Source organism: Scleropages formosus, chromosome 3 (genome assembly GCF_900964775.1).
Source record: "Scleropages formosus chromosome 3, fSclFor1.1, whole genome shotgun sequence".
Classification (NCBI taxonomy): domain Eukaryota; kingdom Metazoa; phylum Chordata; class Actinopteri; order Osteoglossiformes; family Osteoglossidae; genus Scleropages; species Scleropages formosus.
The window spans coordinates 7,537,291-7,559,321 of NC_041808.1; the positions used below are offsets into that span (position 1 = coordinate 7,537,291).

At 41.7% G+C, this 22,031-nt stretch overlaps 1 protein-coding gene across 1 annotated transcript in view; it reads right to left on the minus strand.

Moving 5' to 3' along the window:
• The window catches only part of heatr5a (HEAT repeat containing 5a), a 32,594-nt gene that overhangs the window by 5,824 nt on the left and 4,739 nt on the right, over positions 1–22,031 (minus strand). Inside the window, exons 7-31 of the mRNA XM_029250677.1 lie at positions 20,698–20,947; positions 19,433–19,588; positions 18,153–18,403; positions 17,934–18,045; positions 17,196–17,348; positions 16,219–16,318; positions 14,760–14,869; positions 14,028–14,191; positions 12,994–13,160; positions 12,435–12,540; positions 11,449–11,639; positions 10,034–10,193; positions 8,768–8,957; positions 7,614–7,783; positions 5,909–6,053; positions 4,554–4,733; positions 4,158–4,418; positions 3,801–3,979; positions 3,379–3,447; positions 2,740–2,919; positions 1,630–1,864; positions 1,300–1,539; positions 936–1,063; positions 587–734; positions 90–362 (exon numbers count right to left, since the gene is read on the minus strand). Coding sequence (XP_029106510.1) covers positions 90–362; positions 587–734; positions 936–1,063; positions 1,300–1,539; positions 1,630–1,864; positions 2,740–2,919; positions 3,379–3,447; positions 3,801–3,979; positions 4,158–4,418; positions 4,554–4,733; positions 5,909–6,053; positions 7,614–7,783; positions 8,768–8,957; positions 10,034–10,193; positions 11,449–11,639; positions 12,435–12,540; positions 12,994–13,160; positions 14,028–14,191; positions 14,760–14,869; positions 16,219–16,318; positions 17,196–17,348; positions 17,934–18,045; positions 18,153–18,403; positions 19,433–19,588; positions 20,698–20,947 — 4,318 coding nt within the window. The remainder of the gene's footprint in view (positions 1–89; positions 363–586; positions 735–935; positions 1,064–1,299; positions 1,540–1,629; positions 1,865–2,739; positions 2,920–3,378; positions 3,448–3,800; positions 3,980–4,157; positions 4,419–4,553; positions 4,734–5,908; positions 6,054–7,613; positions 7,784–8,767; positions 8,958–10,033; positions 10,194–11,448; positions 11,640–12,434; positions 12,541–12,993; positions 13,161–14,027; positions 14,192–14,759; positions 14,870–16,218; positions 16,319–17,195; positions 17,349–17,933; positions 18,046–18,152; positions 18,404–19,432; positions 19,589–20,697; positions 20,948–22,031) is intronic.

Below are 22,031 nucleotides of genomic sequence, written 5' to 3' on the forward strand. Positions count from 1 at the left end.
AAAAAAAAAAAAAAGGTTATCACAAGCTCAGCATTCCATTGCTAAGGTGTTGGCTGTGGTCAAGGCTACCAATGGGCGTATGATCCTACCCTCAGGGGAGCATACAGACGGCAGATCGGACAGGATGCTCAGCGCTGCGGACACCAGTGTGCAGTCACTGTGGCTCAGGGGCTGGGGCTGCATGCTGTGTCCGGGGACGCTGCCCATCAGCTTTGGGCTGAGCTGTGGCAGCTTCCGCACTAAGATACACAGGCACAGCTGCAAAGCACCAAACACCAGCGACTTCCCCGGCACCAGCCCGCCGGTGTCACGGCCTTCCCCAAACTCCGGCAGAGTCTCCTTCTCAGCTGCTCCATCGTCAACTGCCATACGACAGACGTCACATAGGGTTACATCTACTGTCCAGCATTTATTGTAAAGCTGCTTCATAATTCACTTAGATGGATCAAACTAACGTTAAGATGTCCTCAAGCCAGTATTTTTGACCTCTGACTTATTTCTCATTTCTTCTAAGCAGAATAACTTTTTCTTCATAAAAAGTCATTCCACATCATGTAGCTGTGATCAACCCCCACCCTGCGCTCACCCTCAGCGCTGTGTCGTTTCTCTTTCACGTGCTCCTGTGCCGCACACACCACCTGATGCACCAGCTCCAGTACAGCCAGCTGGATGCTGGCAGACTCCCGCGTCACGATGAGCCTGTGCAGCACACTCAGTAGCTCTACACTTAGGGCCTGTAAGCACAAGATGAAGCTTCCCAGTGAGGAAATTTGATTCAACTGTCAACATTTTACATAATTAAAATAATTGCCATTTTTAACTCCAAGTTCCTAGGATTTACCAGTACAACATGGAAAAGAGCAACAAATATTTATCACAGGATAACGTGAGGACTACATTCTAAGGTGAAATAAAGCCAACACTGAAACAAGTACCTGATCATTGCTAATTTTAGACCTAGGCCAGGGGACATCCAATAAGGACTGCAGGGCATGAAGACATGAGATTATATCTTCCATCTGAGCATCAGAATGTGGAGAGCACAAGAACTCCATGGTGATGCCTGAGGACAGGAGATTTAAACATGAAGAATGACAAGCTAAAGAGAGAAGACTTCAAACAAGAGCCAAGAGTTTTGTTCATTTTTTTGGTATTTTGACCTCCGAATGTCTACAGTTGTTTTTTTTTTTTTTTTAACTAATACAATTTATTAAAATTATTAGGCACCAAAGGGAAGTTCAGAGACAGTGTGGCCCTCCAGAGCTTCACCAGAGAGTGCATGGGGAGAAAAGGCTGTACCTAGGATAAGGTGCAAGCGATCAGTGTTCACATCTTCAGGAGACTGGATACTGGCCAATGATGTGGACTGGCCCATTGATGTCGGGGTAACAGGGCGAGACAGGTTGGCAGGGCCATCGTCCACCACAATGAAGCCGGTGCTCTTCAGCCACAGCGCAGTGGCATGCAGGATGGGGGCCCAGGCGCTGCAATAGTGAGGCCTGGCACTGTCCACAGTTTCAGCGGTGTAAAATGCACCACCTGAAACACACAACAGCACACTGGTCCAGCGGACTCCAATGGGGCTTTCCACACAGACAACAGGCTAACCAGTCCAAGGTGGGTTCTCACCAGCAGCTGGGAGCCAATGAGCATACTCCTGAGGTAGGGTGAGAAGGGCGTAGTCCTGCAGAGCAGCAAGCCACAACCGGCTGAGGGTGGGCAGGTCAGCCTGGACCAACTTTAGCAGCCCATCTCCCGTAAGACCTGCTCCCACAGATTCTTCAACTGTACTAGGACCTGGAGGCTCCATGAACCTGGCAAGCCTGTCCTTGCTCTTAGGGCTTCCCTCTGCTGCTATGTAGACCTGAAACAAGACACCACTCAGACTGTGAGCCAAATCAGCTGGGCTCCCTTGGATGCACCGGTAATATCCTCTGTCTTTAGCTTCTCTCTACAGTCTTCTCTGCTTTACGAAGGTAATACGTCCCTCAAAAAAGACAAATTCTTATAAAATCAAATATTTAATTATCATTCATTTCAATGGTTAACATATTTTTGCATTGGAAAGGTCCAAAACTGACACACTTATTCTCAAATATATACAAATCCCTTTAAAATGGACACCGTTATCTGAACAATTAACATTAGCTATAACGCAACAGGGCAATTTCACTCCATTACTCTATAGCACTGCAGGCTGTCTACCTGTGCTTGGTCAGCTCATTCACAGCTATTACATATATGCATTTTACTTAAGAAAACATATATATATGCAAGTGTGTGTATGTACTGAAATTTTTCTATATAAATAAATCTGCATATTTCCTCATTTCAGTTTATATAGTCACCCAGTGTACACAACACATCCGGGACAGCCGGTAGCGTTGTGGTTAGCGCTACTGCCTTTGGACAGAAAGGTCGCAGGTTTGATCCCCACCGCCGGCTGTACTACCCTTAAGCAGGATATTTACCCTAAATTGCTCCAGTAGAATTACCCACTTGTATAAATAGATAAATAATTGCAACCTTAACACTACAAGTCGTTTTGGAGAGAAGCATCAGCTAAATGAGTAAATGTAAATATAAACACATTGAAGCGGTTACGTGCAATGAATCCACCATTCAGCTAATCTATGTTTGGAATGAGTTTGTGTGTTTAGCTGTCTGCAAGCTCTAAAAGGTCATTCAGGCAGCTATGGTAGACACACATAGTGCCAAAGGTACAGTGTGAGCTCTCACCTCAGCCCAGGCCTTCAACACTGCTAGTGTTTCCATGGTGGTCGTGCTCTCATTGTACTGCTGACATGGCACCTCTTTTGCTGCTTGCACTCTGATCAAGGATGAGGTAAGGAGATGGTGTACCCTTCGCAGGTCTCCTAAGTCGCTGACTACACCACTGGAAATCCAGGCACTGCACACCTACACAAACGACAGTAGAGCTGACGACTGACCGTACTGGATACCGGTTTACACAAAAACCGTTTCACAGAGAAAAAACAAAGTTTTAACAGCTGGGAGAAACACTTTCAGCAATTACACATGAGTCTATTTGGGCCAGTATTCACCAGCTTCGCTTAACAGCGCTCTAACTCTTAAGTTGGACAAAAGCCAGCTGTCGTCAGCTAAATGAAGAACAATAATGTGTTTTTTCCAGGATCTTCCGTCATAAATATAACGAGTATCATGTTTCTCTATCATATCACAACAGATGTCTAGTGTGGATGCAGCTTTCGGGACTTGATGCATCGGAGTAGAAGAATAACGTCTAGTGAAGAAGTACTATAAACAGCTCTTGATTCCAAGTCTGTATGTCTTCTCATTTTTCTTCTCCAAAGACCTGGGATTCCTCAGCATACACTTGAGATCAAAAATACCAACCTGACAGGCCTTGGCTGTGACATCAGGAGGTGTATCTGCACTAAACGCTGGTCTCAATGCTGCGCCTACCTGTGTGAAGAGAGTTTCACCACAGGTGAGGGGTATAAACCAAAAACTCTGCACTGATGGTGGTATTAATGGGAGAGTTACCCAAGACTATGTTACTATGTTTTCCACAAAGAGTTGCTCCATATGAACACTCAACTGGAGAAATGACTAATATTACCATAATCACTTTCAAAAATACTACTATTAAAAATGCAACCATATGCACATTCACTTTCGATAACAAACAAATGTTTTTGCTGAATGCTAAGTAAAGTCATAGGCAGAACTAAACGGTACCTGTCTATAAACTCCAGCTGAGTCCTTTTAGCTGTTCATACATCACAGGAACATTGGTATGACGAGGAGGTCCTTACGTTAGCCTGGTACTGCTCAAGGATGACGTGGCCTGGGAATTCAGGTTCCGGGACTGCTGCAAACTTGCGAATGATGACCAAAAGGGTGTGGAGACCAGACATCCGAAGCTGACTGTTGTGGTCTGTGGCAGCCATGAAAGCCATGCAAATCAGATCAGCCAAGTGCAGAACCAGAAAATCTGTTGAGACCCAGGAGAGGAGAGCAATCATTTATTTCGCTGCTCATGAATTTCAGCTGTAACGTGTACAAAAGTCCCAGAAATAATGAACATCTGAGCAACGATCCGAGACATTAATTAAGGAAAAGGACACCGCAGTACCACAAAACTGTGATAGATAGAGCAACACTGCAGTAACCTTGCTCAGTGGTAGAGTCTTGCAGGCGGCGCTCCTGGGCAAGGGCCATGTGGAAATGGGCTGGGTCTCCATTTTCGCACTGGGAGATGATGCGACACACGCACTCTGCTGCAAATGCGCGTGTGGAACATCGTAAGTTGATGAAAGGGCTGCTGGACTCTGACTTGCAGGTGAAGATGGAGTCGTCGTCGGCTTGTTCCTTCTCATCTTCTCTCTCGTTCACATCCGCTCGGAGAGTTGCGGCAAAGTCTGCGGTAACACCTGGGGGTAGTGTGCATGCCTTCACAAGCTGCCATGTGACAGTTCAGAATATCAAGACGACTTGTTCAACTCTGACAGAATTAAAGAAAGAGCTCGTAGGCTTTCAGCGTCTGCTGTAGATAACTGTTCACCCACCAGCAGAGACAGAGAGGACATCTTTGCATAGTTTCAGCCAGTGTGAAAGCCTGGCTACCGTCACAGAGCTCAGCATGTGACCCAGTATCTCCTGGATGTCCTGGCGCAGCTGTGGGTCCATCTCCTGGTCCAGCAGGATGAAGAGTGCTCCCTCCAGGCCCCTCTCCTTGATGGTGACATCTGAGGGCCGCACATCACAGCCCTAGTTAGTAAAGCTTCACCACACCTATTACAATGACTTTGTTTCCCTAATTGCATTATGCGAACCCACATATTAGAAGAAATGACTGTTAAAAATGTATGGTACCACATTTCTAACCATCAACAAATAACACCTAAAACCAATTCAAATATTAAAAAAGAAAAAGAAGAAAACAAAAGAATGAAAACATGAATGTCAGAGGGAAATGACAAATGGTGGTAAAATCATTGGACAGTTTAAAATGACTGACAGTAACATTTAAGAAAGGGAGAAACTTATTGTGACACAAGTTATGATAGCAAGAATGTCCCTTTTAAAAATTAACCTCGAACATCTGAGTTTTGTTGACAATGTTAAGTTTTGACATTAGGGAAAATATAGAACTACAAAAATACAGTAACTATCACAATGCAACTAAATTTTTCAATGTTTACATTTATACATTTCTCCAAAGCAACTTACAATGTTAAGGTACTTATAGTTATTTACCCATTTATACAGCTGAGGAATTTTACTGGAGTAATTTAGGGTTAGGGTACTACATCAGTAATTGAGATTCTAACCTGCGACCTTCAGGTCCAAAGGCAGCATCTCTAACCACTACACTACCAAGTTCTTAGTTACGTTGATTGTTACATTATTATTAATTAAAGTTTACCGATTGCAAAAATAGCACTAGTTCCTTTAGAGTATAATTTTTAGTTTGGTCCTTTACGGTCGTTGGAAGATTCTAGAAGGCACCGGAAAATTCTAGAAAGCATCAGACACTAAAAGGTACTGGAATATTCAGTGCTTGGAACCAAAATTTACCAAAACGTGCTAATTTCAAGAATGTGAAATATTTTTTCTAAAAACTGACATATAGAGCAAACTAACACCAAAAGTATGATTAATCTAACAAAACTGAGTGGAAAATGCAAAAAACACACACACACACATAATAAAACTGTTACATTATGTATTTTTAATAATTTACTAAAAAACAAGTGATATAATCTGAATTTAGTTCTCCAAAGAAGAGTAAATAATAGTCTGGCAGATTTTCCCCTGAAGACTGAGGGTGAACCTCATTTAATATCACTGGAGTCCGTCATGTGACCATTATGTGACAGGAAGTTACTGTGGAAGGCCGCCAAGCTTCCTGTCTACTCACCCAGCACAGTACTGTCCCTGCGTGGGAGCTCCTTGGCCACAGTCACCGCATAGTCAGATACCTCTACTGCCTCCCGCTGGGTCAGCTGCCTAAGGCACGCCACCGCTGCCTTCCGAAGGGAGAGGTAAGAACTGCACATGTTTACCTGCAGACACACAGAGACATTGCTAAGAGAGTCCCATTTCCCTTCATTAACTACTATACCCTGCAAGAGTGCTGTACTCCTCCTCATGAGTGGGACCACCAAGCACCCAGAGTTGGAGTCTGAAATCAACAGGCTATACGTTATAGTCTTGGCCCTGGTGTGTCTGGCCCTTTAAAACGACTGCATCCCTCCTATCACTTAAAGGTCTGCGAACACATCCTTTTCGGACCCATTTCCCTGTTGTTGTTATATGTGCACTACTTATCTGCACACTGTTTCTACAGGCAGCTACAACAGGCTGTGTTTTAATTATTTTTTTTTATTTGAACAGTGTCTGCCAAATTCATTGAATCCCATCCACTGATCTCTTCGGGGTGGAGAGGCTTGAGTGCTGCATAGACCCTGACAGCTGAACTTTTTGGATCCTTGTGCTCCTGGTGGAGTCACCCTTAACAAACTGGAAAATGTGCAGAGGCAGAGGGGGGAAAAAAAAAAAAAAAAGAAAAAAAACAATCCAAATAAAATAAACCAACCCCAATTAACTCAGCAAATAACACCGAGTACCAGGTTTTCAGGCCAGTGCCTGACAGCTGAGTGAGCTGCAAACCAACTGCTACAGATGGGATAGAAGGTGGATAAGTTGATGAATTGTCCAGAAAGGCTAAAAGCACGTGAGGTGTCTAAGTTAGTCTGCTTCTTCTACATTTACATTTATTCATTTAGCAGACGCTTTTGTCCAAAGCGACATACATCTCAGCAGAAGTACAATTTATGCATTACATTAAGAGAAGGAGACATAGCTGCAGACATGAAAGTCTCAAGCAAACCTAGTTTGTTCCCTACACCACTTGCTGCACCGAGGTTCATCAACGTTCCTCTTTTCACCTGAAAGAACACCTCTGAACTGATGGGAATACATTTTTGTGAAAAACACAGATGGGTGCTGACTAGTCCCTTTTAATATAAGTAGAGTGCAACCAGCAAAGTTCTCTACATTCATTTATTCAGCAGATGCATCTATTTTAACATTAATTTAGCTGACAGACTAAAGTCACTGCAATTCATCTATTTATACAGCAGAGTAATTTCTCTTTCTCTCTCTGTCTCTCTCACACACACACACACACACACACACACACACACACACACACACACACACACACACTAAAGGTAAAAGAGTCACCAATCCACCTGAAACATGTCTTTGGACTGTTGAAGGAACCTGAAGCACCTGTTTTAAACCCACAACCCTGGAGCTGTGGGCACTGGATGCGGTAGCTAATCTTTTCATAATATTGGAAGTAACAGCTTGTGTAGAAATTCAGATGCTCTGCAATGGTTGCAGTAAGAGTCTTTCCCTACTTCCCTACCTGTGATGTTGCTCTGTATAACTCCCATTTACTTTACATAGGGTGATGACCGAGACTCTACTTCAGTACTCCGTTAGGATGGTTTAATTAAAACAAAACAAAACAAAAAAAAATAATAAAAATGCTTGTCGCATTCCAAGGAAGTGTGTGCTTATGTGGGGCTGAAGGGGCCACTAGCATTAGGACTCACACAGAGGCAGGGCACCAGGTTAGCCACATTGACATGGCGTGGGGCAAACATGTGCAACTGCTGTAGACTGGTGATGGCTTGCGCCTGCACCAGGCAGTCATGGCTCTCCCGCATCACGGCACACCCTACAAGGCAGGAGGTCCGAAGCGCTGACAGCAGCGGGCCTTCACCTACAACACGAACCATGGCCGCAAAAATATATCTCAGTAACATTTAAAGAAAAACATATGGCAAAGATTAAATTTTACGTGCCTCACCCGATCCATTTCCTTTCAGTTGGAGATTGCCATTATCAACTAGTACTAAGTTACCAAGAGAGCATTCGCTTTTTATTAGTTTTATTTCTTTTACTTAAATTTGTTCTGTTAACAAACCTGCAATCCTTACACTTGCAGGATAGTACAATAAGATCTACTTACAATGACCCGTAAGGAGACAACAGATGTCCCACAAACCTTCTTATATTATTTGAGCATTTACATTGGTCCTAACTTCTGCTGTACAATAACATGGGCTGGCCAAACTGCTGCAAGGCACCCATATTCCAGATTATAAGTGGCATATCCTATATCAGCCATTGTGTTTTACTTACAGAAAAAAAAGAAAAATTTTTTTTTTTTTTTAAAAAAGTTTTGTCTGTGATTCCATTCAACATACTTTAAATTTAAAATGGCTAGAAAGCAAAAACGTGTTCTGCTGATGCAGAAAAGAAAAAAGATTTAGAAGTTAGTGAAAATACAGAGGCATGAAAATAACACTGTACTGTACTTTTATTAATATTATTCTATACTAGAAATACATAATGTGTGGAATTATTGACAAAATACAGCAAAGCATTATACATTCAAGGATTTAACTGTTTATAAATCATTACGGCTTATGTAATACAGCATAAGAGAATTTGCGACTTATGATTTATGATTCTACTTACGACAAGGTCATTGGAACGTAACGCAAGTCGAGGACCGCCTGTACTAACAAATGTCTTCTATTCTTGCAAGATAAAACTAATACATATGGCTAATTTGATTTCTTTTTTCATTTTGATACTTAAGTATTTTTTTAATGAAATACAAATTATATTTTATTTTCCACTGTTGCCTAACTGTGATTGACCCAGGGGTTGGCAGGTGTGAACAAGAACGCCGAGGTACCTTGCAAGTCTGGACCTAGTGCGGTGATGAGAGCGCTGAGGCAGCGGCCTAAGCTTTGGAGGACCTCCACATGGGCAGGCGGTACAGTCAACAGCATCCGCAGTACCAGAGTAAAGGTAGGCTCTACATGGGCATGGTACATAGGCCCTGCCAGGTCAATAACCAGAGAGAGAGAGTGCAGAGCCCACATCTGTGTGAAAACAAAAACACACACAGAATGATTATTCATTGTCTCTTTAGACAGACCTCTGAATTCAACTCACTTGCAGTCGTTAATGCACATGCTTTTAATGGTTACATCATTTATTTCTGTGCTGGAGCTATTTCTGCACTCAGTTCATTTTATGTTAGTCCCATCACGATATTTCATCCTAAACTGTCATTACATTTATTCATTTAGCAGAGACTTTTCTCCAAAGCGACGTACATCTCATTAGCTGAATGATACCTTGCAAACTTGTAAGAAGTTTTTTTTCTTCCTGGTATAAACTACCACTGTAAATTGTCATGGATAAAGGTATCAGCTAATAAAAAAAAAAAATCATAATCCACGGACTGACTGAATATTTTTTGGACACTTTGAACGAGATTCAAAAAAGATTATTTTGGCATGCTGGAGCCTAGTTCACTCTAAGTTTCTTGGAGCAACTGCTACATCCCAGGAGGACTTCAGTTTCTAGACTTATAAAAACTGACAGCTTTTACCAAATTAGCTCACAGCTGAAATTACTGTGTGTGTGTGTAAATTGCAAGGGAAGATTCCTGCTGCCTTCCAAATAAAGTTACTTCCACCAAAGAGGTACAATACATATACAATCAATTATTTTATCTTTTTAAGACTAATCTAATACTAATTCAGATATAATTAACAGTTTTTTTTCCCCCATTACATTTATTCATTTAGCTGATACTTTTCTCCAAAGTGACTTCCAATGTTAAGGTTACAATTATTATAGTTACAAACTTACAATTATTTACCCATTTATACAGCTGGGTAATTTTACTGGAGCAATTTAGGGTAAGTGCCTTGCACAAGGGTACTACAGCTGGAGGTGGGGATCGAACTTGCAACCTTTTTTTTTTTTTTCTCTTTAAGGAAATAAAAAATACTGGTATCATTCTCAGGCTGCATTGACATAATACTATAACTGACAAAAAAGATCTGATTGAATTTAATGTGATAAAGTCACAAAAATAGAGAAGACTGGAAACACTTTTTCATAACACTATGACATGAGAACAGAAGGAATACTCATGGAGTATTACCTGGACCTCAGGTGAGCTGCTGTCCTGAGAAAGGGTGAAGAGGATCCCCAAACAGGCACTGAGGTGCTGGGGGGAGCCGATTCCCCCCATGTAGCGATACAGGGTGCCCAAGGCCAGGGCATGGCCCATCCTGGACATTGCATCCCTTGCAGTTTTCAACCTATAGTCGAGACAAAACCTTCTTTTCAGTGTCATAAATCAGTCATGGAACTGTTTCAATTCTTTGCTCAGTGTAGAAAACGTCACAAGACGCTCCAATAATAATGGTTTGATCAATTCTCCCAATTAGTTTCTAGTAAAGACTTTACGAAACCTATGTTTCTACAGTATAATTATCTCTTAAAGCACTAACCTGCCAGTGACTGAAGGTGAAACAAAGTATGAAAAGTAGGGGCATTCCATGGAGCAGTGAATCACCACAATGAAAGCATAAGAACCCACTCTGCACCTTAGATAACGCACTACCTCTCATGACCATGACTTCCTGTGCATTTGGCTGTACAAACAAGTGCTGAGGACAATTTTGGTCAACTGCAAAGAGGCAAGGAAACCTCAACCTAATTAGTAAAAAGTTACAGCCCTGCAAACAGAAGTTTATAGAGACTGAGGGAAAAAGAAAGCATCGTTTTTTCAAATACAACTCAGAAGAATGTGCTGAAGATACTTCACCCTAGCACCCAACCATGGAAGACTGCAGCGGACAGGTAGACAGATATGCCGTGGAACACAAATCGAGGGTTAATTCTCCCTACGGTCCTTTTACATCTAGGTTGATGATCGACCCAGTTGTCTACTTGGGAACACCAACAAAGTGTCCCACAGGGGAGTGAAAAACCTCCACGAACCTTGGAGAGTGCCCAACGCCTGCTCAGAAGATCCACACCGGATGATGTCCCAACCACACGTATCTGCAGGTAATCCTCACGTTAACAGAAGCGTAAGAGGATGAGGAAAGGGAGGTTGCCGAGACACGTGTAGTGAACAGCAGACGTGGTAATTCATAGCCCCTTACCTGACAGTAGGGAGCAAAGCAGCGACCTCCCTAGATTGTGGTAAGGACTATTGGACAGTCTCTGTGCTGGCCCTATGGCCATGGCAATGGGGACCAAGGGCTATTTTGTAGGACCCTGACTGGGTGCCAGTTTTTGTTTTTTATAATCTTATTACCTCCGAGTACCTGTTTGACCACTGTACCATTTCACTTCTGTAACATTTTGTGAAATTCTGTCTTAATTCCATACATACACATCAGTCACAAAGATTATTGCACTGTCCACCATCCAAGTAGAACCTTTCCCCCATCCTTCCTCAGAGAGAGGAGGGGAGGAAAAAAAAAAAAAAAAAAAAAACTAAAATTGTAGACATACGAAAGAGTCCACTGTGATGAACAAACAAGACACTTCAGTCATACCCACTTCTCAAAGCTGATTTGCATGGTGGAAACCGAGAAGGCAGAATCGTTGGCGACCTGCACCAACCGGGCCAGGCCTTCGGCGGCTGTGCAACGCAGCAGGTCATCGCTGCTCTCCAGGGCTCGCAGCAGCAGTCCCAGGCCCAGCCTGCACACGTGCTCCGACACCAGTACATTGGGACTGCACCCCAAATGCTGCAGAGCGAAGGAGGAGAGGGTTATCTTACTCAGCCTGGAAAGCAAAGAATTTGTAAAGTTTGGCGATTCTCAGGTTCAGTGGTTGTGTGTGAATGCCTTATGACCTGTGTCTGCTGTATATATTTTTAATTAAAAAAAAAAAAAAAGATCACATATGGGATACTATAATCTGTTTCGGAAACATGGGACAAGACAGATGAAGTGTCCTTAAACATATCATTATACACTGTATCCCACATCTTTTTGAAGTCTTTGAACTATGAATGCCTGGGTTGTCATTATGAATATTAGAGCTCATAAATGCTTTAAAATCACGAGACAAGCCCTCAGAGTCTGGAGAACTGCTCTCCAACACATTGCTACTGTAGTAACCATGTGCTCAATGGCTCGCAACCTAAACAGAATTATGTGATTTTTCTCGCATTACTGAGATTTTAAATTTCATTTCAGAAATTATATGGGACACACATTGCTGTGGCAATCTTACTCAGTTTAAAACAACTAAATGGAGTAGTTCTACATTTAAAGGAAAGCATTAGTGATTGTTGTGCTTTTCTTGGCTTGTTGAAATGACTATAGTCTTAAAGACGAATACCCTTTCTAACACAGTTGAACACTGCTGGAATATGAACAACCATCTTACAGAGGAGGACAGAATAAACCTGAAGTCTAAATTTAGCCTCTGCAGTAAAGCAAAAGTCTGTATCATTTCAGATTGAGTCACCAGTGCAGGCTTTAAAAGTGGGATTGAGAAACAAGAAAGCAGCAGAAGAACAAAATGCCAGAGTTTACCTTTAATGCACAGCAAAAGGCTGATACCACATGGATTTGTGGACTCTGCTGGCGAGGACCTTTCAGTTGTTTGAGACACTCTGAAAACTGCTCCAAAATCTGGATGCTAACAGAGAGAGCAGATTGACAGAATTATAACTGGAGGTATGCACAACATGCACATGTGCACAAATTAATGCAAATGATCCTTTACATCACCACAGCCTCTAATGCACTTGATCACTGGCACCAAAACATTATGACAACACATGGTGCAGGCAGATCTGCTCCACAGGACACGCTTTACAGCAGAAGGACCACGTACGAGCACCGCCGCATCATTTAAAAATTCATTTGCCAGCTGTAAACAGCACATCCAACAGAACAACAAAACCCTGCATTCTGTTTACAATGAACATTTAACGGAGAAAACCTGCGTAGGCCGATAATTTTGTGTTAGTCCAGTGGACTTCACGATATTTGCCTTGTAATGGGAAAACAATTTTGTCCAGTACAAAAAGAAACACATTGACAGTAAAAAGATAGCTGTAAAAGTTTGCCTTTCAAGCTGTAACCGTACCTACGAGAAGCGCCAATGTGAGGAAAGATGACCCCGAATAGCTGTGCTGCTGCAATGCCGACAGGGCAGGCCGCTGGGAGCGGCACTGGGACATCCAGGGACTTCTTACAGATTGTGAACGGGTCACACTCTAGGCTGCCTACTCCAACACTGCTCCCATGGTGCAACTGGAGCAAGGTGCAAAAGCATGGTGAGAGTATGCATACTGAACATACTAACATAACCGTTTCAACACGTACCTTTTCTTACACAGCAAGAAAGAGAGCACAGGAACATCCAGTTTCTAAATTTACGTGCCGATGAAGTCCCTGGCCATAAATAGCAGGCGCTATATCGCAAAAGGAAGAGATTTCGGGTAACCACAGTAGGCTGCCTCATTTCTGTGGATGTGCAATATATATGTATGTATAGTTTAATCCAACTTTTTTTTTTGTTCTTTATGCTGCTGGTTTCTGAGGGTTGCCACACAAAATATCACTGTCTAGTATTTAATGACAAAGTATCTTTAACTTGGGAGTCATGTTTTAAAAAAAAAAAAAAAAAAAAAGACATTAATATCTCATTGATTTCAGTCTCTGGAAGGCAGAGTCGCTATCTGAGTGTCTGCAAACTGTCAATCCTCTAAAACAGGCACTGCCCTCCATGCTTCCACATCTACATTTATTCATTTAGCGGACGCTTTTCTCCAAAGTGACTTACGACGTACTACACGAATTTATCCATTCATACAGCTGGGTAATTTTATAAGATTACCCTTATGTAGATTTACATTTATTAATTTAGTTGATGCTTTCCTCTAAAGTGACTTACAATATTAGTCTACCTTCTACAATTATTTACCCATTATACAGCTGGGTAACTTTACTGGAGCAACTTTTTAGGGTTAAGTACCTTGCTCAAGGGTACTACAGCAGGAGGTGGGGACCGAACCTGCAACCTTTGGGTCCAAAGGCAGCAGTTCTAACCACGATGTGGTTTATGGTCTAAAAACAGCTGGGTACCCCAAGCTGGAGTAGGCGGCCCCAGTTAAATACCTGCTCTTCAAGGAAGAGATGGTCAGTGTCCTGCACAGGAGGGCCCAGGACTGACATGTCGTTTGGGTGGCAGAAAGGCAGCAACAGCATCAGCCCAGAGGACACAGAGTTCTCCACCACAGTCAAGTCACTCACCAGCTGCTTCAGCAATGTGCCAAAACTCTCTTACAATATGGAGGGGGGGAAAAAGCTCATTTTCATGTTTTATCACAGGTAGCCTCCACAACGTCTCTTCAAAGTATATGTACATCTATGTAATAATAATTTGCTGAAAATACATTACAAAGAGAAAACTAAGATGAAAGATCCAGCAAACACAATTTGATATAAGAACCATAAGAACCCAAGTAAAGAGGCACATTGCTGTGTGTACGTACACAGCATTTAATGCTGACCGCAGTTCATCTGTGTACAGTAACAACCACCATCTTTAACTAAACACCCATTTCCTAGTCAAACTATTACTGACACTCCATAAAGAATAGTGCCAGTATTTGCAACTACCACAACATATGTAAATATATATATGTTGGATTGAATCGCACCTGCACAGCTTTTATAAAACTCATTGATTAACATTACCCAAACTACTTTGTATGATGCTTATATGGCAAAACTTCACATCAAGATGGACAACTATCAATAAAAAGTGAAGTTAGTCAATTTATCTTAGCAGGCAACAGTGGTGGTGAAACACAAGGGACCATCAATAGGACACACTGTTGAACTGACCTTCATAGGTCTTAGGGGGTATGAGCGTCAGGACTTCATACAGCCTCCATCTGAACGTAGTGGCCACATTCTTGATCTGGTTACCATAAGATCTGATGAGAGCAGGGAATCTTACGTTGGGAAGAAAACCATCGGGGGGGAATTAGACAGATGCAAATTTGTTCAGTGCTGAAAAAAGGTGCAGTGAACCATAGCAAGGTAAAACAAAAATGGACAAATCAGGATCAGGAAAGGAAAAGAAGCATAAATCCAAGAATCATGAAGCCTGGTGATCAATTATAACAAATGAAAAACAGGGTCTGTTTAGCATCATCAAAATTATTTGTAATTGTTGTGTTTGCTAGAATTAAAAGAAGGACTGAGAAATCATCATCACAGTGCACACTTGTCAGACCCAGTATAATTTACAATAAACACATGAATGTTTTGTTAATCAGTTAGCATCTGCTGGAATGGCTAGGAGAAGAAAGCCTAATTCTGAACCATCTGTGCACTTGTCCTTCAAATACAATCATGATTAATGTAGAAGTTAATACAGGAGGATTGGCAATAAAACAGCCAGACTGACACCAGTGACAGACAAAAACCTTTCCAAACGCTAATGAGTGTCTGTCCACAAAACGCAATACTCATTGTGGAGGTAAACTGCACAATGAGATAAAAAACACTTAAGCTCAGTCATTAGCTCACTGTATGATTAAAAAAAAAGTATTTAGAGAAGTTTTTTTTGTTGCTTGGGACCTAGTTATAGGAGGGATGAGTGTATTCCTATTACTCTTAGTACATACATTTTGTTAAAGAATAAACTGGTAAAGTTCTTGTAAGTCATTTACTGAAAATGGAGATCAAGAATCAAAGTGCGTACAAATTCAAATATACCATAGTTCACAACACCAGTATTTACTACTACTTTTTCCAGCCAATGTTTTCATGAATATTTTGAGGGCTTCATTTCAAATTCATATATCTGTAACTTTGAATATCAGTTCAACAAGATATTACTTTGTGTAAGTCTTTAAGGATCAATAATTGAGGAAGATCATGAAATGCCCAAATGACAATCAAAAAAATTTTACATGACAGCAACTTTAACCAGTGATTGTACTGCTTGGAGTAAAAGCATCTACAACATAAAGCCCGCTTTCCAAAACCTCCGAAAACTTAAGCAAAGACTGTTTGGAATTGAGACAGCAACGAATAGACAGCTAAGAGAAGACTCAGATATCCATCTAGTCTAAAACAAATAAAATTAAGACAAATTTTATTCAAATTACTTTTAAATGTTGAAATGAGAGCCTTGTCAAAATTCTCCCATTTGCTCTTATTAAATATCTTGTATTTCATTCCAAACATGAAGTCACTGTCTGCAGGGTGTAGACCCAAAATTAAATTATACTGTCAGTGTAGGATATAACCAAGACGTGAGCCCCCCTTCCCGTCAGCCAATCCCAACACTCACTGAGTCAGTAGAGCAACCGCACAAGCCAAGGGTGTGTGCAAGCGATCTATGACCTCTTCGTTCACAAGATCTCTGCAGTACAAGAAGAAGCTCTTCATGGCTGTGTAGAGAAGAGTCAATATTGACCAAATGACACATCCAGTGAGTATCTACACCATCTAACAGCGAATGATAATGAAGCACTTTGGCTCAGAAAAAAAGGTTCGATACGTTAAACAAAGAAGGTCAAATGGTCACGGTAATACCCTGAAAAGAAATAAAATGTAAAAATAATTACATGTACACTGACTGGTAGGAGAAATATCTCTAGCAGAGGAGATCTGCAACTTCCAGAAATAAAAAAAAAAAAAAAAAAAGAAAAAAAGAAATAATAAAACAGAAAAAAATTCTCATAAAAAGTAATGGTGCCCACAACCGTTTTTGTAAGTGGTACAGGACTATCAGAATTTCTGGCTCACCAGCAGTCTAGCAGGCAGACCATGCCTCAAATTAAGTTTATATTTCGGTTTGGCTGTGAATCACAAGTTTCATTTTACTTTTGTTATTTAAAAAAAAAGGGCCACAAACACAGTAGGACACTTTTCTATTTAACTTACAAGGTGTCTGTGTGCAAATAAGTCTATGAAAGCACTTATTCATTCTGCAGACCGATCACTGCAAGTCGCTCCAGCTGCATTAAAATTTAAAGTAAAAATAATCAATGACTTGGGGAAGGAAAAATATTTCTATTAACTTCATTTAAACTACACCATGTGGGTGGGTTAAATATGAAACTATGAAAATCTCATTTCTAATGTCTGTCCATTAGTACTGGTAAAAATGTTTAAAAAATAAAATTACTATTAGAAATGACTACATTTGTTTTACAGTTACGATCACTGGAAGAGAGTGGAAGAAGTAGGAACGTGTCCTGTACCCTTTAAATGTAAAGACAAAGGGTGTAAGACACGTTCAGAAAGGCCAGGAGGAGAACTGACCGCAGAGCGCTCCAGCTCTAGCCTCCAGCGCCACGTGCCAAGTGAAGGCGTCCCCACGGCTGCGCTCGGTGTGAAGCTCCTGGACCGAGAGTGGAAAGGCACACTTCCACAGCAGCAATACCCTGGGCAGATGGTGTACTACCACAGCCCCACCTGCGAGCACCATTTTGCACAGACACAGAAGACATTTCTCAGCAGCGTTCTCTGATTTCACTGTCTGTTCTTTTTACAAATATGGGCAAAAAACACACAAAAGAAGCACAAGTCTGCCCATCACTGCTTCGTGCTTGGTCACTTTCCAGAGCAGTCACTGTGATGTGTCGGACACGAATTTTACTGACCTAATATGTGATTACTGGATGAATCTACATTTGGACTTATATGGTAAAGACTAAGGCTTTGTTTTACTCAGTTAATAACCACTTCAAGCTGAATATTTCAGACAGAAAAAAAAAAAAAATCCAGGAAAATTAATGACTATAGTACTTGATCAATGCTCAAGCCTTCATTTAAAGTCTGTTTGCAATAATAATTTAAAAGGACCTGAATGGATTTAGTCATTAAAATTAATTTTGACATACGGTATTTAGGGCATCGTTTGAATTCAAAGTCCTGACTGACCTCATACCCGCTACCTTACACAGCTGCAGTGTGACCAGCAGTGTAGTAAAGCGGCTCGGACCTAACAGTCAGACGCTGACTGGAGAGATGGCTTTAGATGGAGCTTGAGAAATGTACCCAGGGTCATGAGCGCAGAGAGTAGAAGCCACCCTCCCTGGGTGCGATGGATGGAGAGGCGGCTGTTCTGGGTGGCTGAGCGGAGCAGCTCCTCTGCAAGGCTAAGGACAACCTAGAAGACAGAGGGAAATTCAACATTTCAAGAAAGAAGTGCTATTACGCTGAAATGAACTTGCAGGACATCTAGCGAATGACGCTACATCCCAAAAACATACGTACCTTGCCTTTTGCATGTGGTACTCCCAGAGGGCAGTGCTGCACAGCACCCAGCAGGGCGGCGATAGCAGCGCTGTACCCAGCTACCGCCTCAGAGCTGCCTCTGAGTGCGTTGAGCCGCTCGCCACAGCGGTCCACCAACATGGACAGGTGTGCTGGTAGTGCCACGGCGAAGCAACGGAGACACCACGCTGCAGCCAGCCGCACAGACGCACTGGGATGCAGCAGCACAGAGGTCACCGTGTCCAGCGCTCCTGAGACAACACGTCCCACGAAGCAATCAGGTGCATCACCATCTAGTGCATCTAGTTATTCATTCACACAGCCGATGCTCTTCTCCAAAGTGAACTACAGTGTTCGGTTTGCTAAGCTACTTGCAGTTGAAATGGATGTCGAGAACAGACACATTGTGACTTACTGCGTTTACAGGTGAACCAGTACAGCATAGCCTACAGTACTGGATCTTTCACCTTCCACATGGTCTTCAGTAAGTAAAAAACACACTATGGACTCACCAATAAAAATTCCTTCCTGTTGGCTTTAATTCTGCATTTACTGCCACTCCGTAGGTCAGTGGACCCAATTATTGAATGTTTTAACTAGTGGTATCTTGAAACAAATGTCACATAAAAGGCAAAACAATTTCTAAAATACAAGTATTAAATAGTTTATCATTACATTTATTTATTTAGCAGATGCTTTTCTCCTAAGCGACTTCCAATGAACTCTATGTAGTGTGATCAGCCCACACACCTTATTCACCGCAGTGATTTACACTGCTAGATACACTACTTACACTGGGTCATTCATCCATCTGTCAGTGGAACACACTCTCTCTCTGTCTCTCATACACTATGGGGGGACCTGAACAGCATGTCTTTAGACTGTGGGAGGAAACCGGAGAACCCAGAGGAAACCCACGCAGACACGGGGAGAACATGCAAACTCCACACAGACTGAGTAGGGATCAAACCCATGTTCTCTCACACCACCCAGGCTCTGTGAGACAACAGCGCTATTCGCTGTGCCACCGTACCACCCAGCGTTCCTGAGACAACACGTCCAGTATTCATTAATCTACATCATTACTATTTAAAGAAAAATGTTCAATGTTATTAATTAATAAACTAGAAAAATGTTATGACTTTTCAAAGATGCTTATTTTGTATAATTATTGAAAAATGTGTTGTGGATTGATCACCTGTGTTTCCACCTCCAGGTGTTTACCGGCCGTAAAACACACCTGAAGAGAGCAGACGTGTGGGACTCACCTCCATGCTCACCTGCACTAGGCTCCTGCAGCAGGGAGTCTGCAGAAGAGCCAAGGCCCTGCACCAGGCTGCCGAGCTCCTGCAAGACACACACCAGTGTGTGTTGGCTAGCCGCTACATCGGCGACGTTCAGCCTCGTCTCCATGCTGCAGTCACTCACAGGTGCATCTGACAGCAAAAGAATAAACGACAAAGTCTAACATTGCAACGGTATAACAACTGGTCGTATGACCAGTTTAAACTGTATAACAGAGAGCCAACAAGTTAAGAGTCTTCAGCCAAGACAGAACTACTGACTGTTTGATGCTAGAAAACACTCAATGTTTTACAGCAGTGGTTTTCAGTACTGATCCAAGTAAACCACTATGTACACTCCCTCAGTTCAAATTTACAAGACATATCCGAGACAAGGTAAAACTGAAGGGGGGTAAAAACTAACGAGAGAATTACTCGGAACGAATGAGCAGAGCCCAGGTTTGGGCTGCCACCTTGCAATCTGAAGGTTCATGGTTGAAATCCTGCTCCTGATGCTGTATTCTTGAGCAAAGTACTTACTCTGAATTGATGCAGTAAGCATACCCTGCTGTATATATGGGTTTTTTTTTTTTAAAAAAAAAAAAAGTGTGTCACAGTCTACAAAACTAACAATGTAAGAAACCTTGGACAAATCTGTCAGCTAGAGAAGAAAAATTTGAGTGTAAATTTGGAAGCACTAAAGCAAATAGTGTTGTGAGAATAAATTGTCATAACAGGCTACTGCAGAACATCCTGCCCAAGTTGTCCAAAAAGTTCATTAACTATAAACCTCTTGTTTTCCTCTTCCTATTAAATTATGCCTAATAGATACATACATTCTTCGAACAGCCAACAAATAAGCTATTAAAAATCAGTCTTATTCTACTGTTTCTATGGTAAGCGTGAAAATGATCAGAAATCTTGCACCATTCTTGCTATCACAACACTTCCACTTCACTCACGTCAAACTTCCACAAACAGTGTCTTATGAAACATTCAAGACTAGTTTGATAAAGATATAAGAATATATTAAGGAATATCCTTAATAAAGACAGAAAAGCTATTAAAAAATAACAAAGGAGGAAGGATTAAAAAAATATATTAATACATACTACTTAAATGAAATTAGTGTAATACTCAAAATGTTTTAATGGTCTGCCTTACAATGATTAATACAGTAGTCGTGACTGAAATGGTTTTTACACTAATCATGTAGCTAATTTTTCTAAGTAGCTAAAGGGTTCATTAACCCAGATCCTCACCCAGGGCCTTTTTCTGTTTGCCCACTAGTGAACAGAGCTCCTTGGCAGCAGCAACCTGGGCTTTCGGCCCGAGCATTGTCCCCAGGGTGGCCCGCAGGATGAAAGACACGCAGCGGCGACTGCAAGCCGAGTCGGACGCGGTCTGGGTGGTCCGTGGGTGCGACGCCAGCTCCAGGACCTGCGCCACAAGTGCCGGAAAGTTTGCCTCCAGCCACTCGCTACCAAGGCAGGAAACGAGCACCACGCAGGCCTAGGAATCAAAATGAGACACAACATGGCTTTAGCGCTGTTCCATCACATCCTCACATGCCAGTGTGCTCACCTGTGCACGTACACTAGATTTCATTGAAGGTCCATTACTCAACATTGCTGCTATTATCCTAATTAATTTTACTCTCAGGTCTCCCAAGCAAATGTGAAAACCAAGATAATTGGATTCCAGTTTCTGAGGTTTTTAGATACTGATCAGGTGACAGCTAGGACATCTGGTCATGTAGTGGTTAGAGTTGCTCCCTTTGGATCCAAAGGTCACAGGTTTGATCCCCACCTTCAGCTGCAGTACTAGTAGTATTGCTCTACTAACATTACCCAGCTGTATAAATGGGTAAGTAATTGTAAGCTTGTAATAACTGTAACCTTAACATTGCAAGTGGCTTTGGAGAAAAGCATCAGCTAAATGAATAAATGTAAATGTAGGTGCAGCCAAGTTCTGCATTTATATTAAGTATCCCAACGCATCTCAAGGGAAGAGTTGAGAAATAAATTTGGCACATTATTCAGAGACAGCATTTTAATCCTGTAACATTTATCCCTAAGGAACAAGACTATTAAATCTATCATTCAAAGCTTGATTCAGGTGCCCTATTTCAGTACGGTGTGTTTTTAGTAAGGTTCAACAGAAACAGTCCATCTCTTTTCTTAGAGTCAACTGTTCACAATAATTTTCTTTAAAATCATCATTTAACCAGTTGTACTTAACTAAATATATAAAACAAACCAAAGGAGGACCGTAATCTTAGCTTGAAATTAACATTTTCTCGTTTCACAGATGCTTTTCTCTAAAGCTACATATAACTCCGAGGTAATCAGCTGAAAGTGCTCCTGATCCAGCTCAGCTGTACAAAGATACCAGAATGAAAACAGGAAATTGTGATTAAGAACTTGTCCTTTTCACAAAGAGGGCACAGGTTGAAGTGGTAGCAGGGAAGAAAAGCACTTATATTAAAATCCTATGGTAAAAAAGTATAACTGCACATACCATTAAAAGGTAAATCAAAATTACTCAAGCTGCTTTGAATACAAGCACCACCAAAACTGCCAATACAATGTAAACA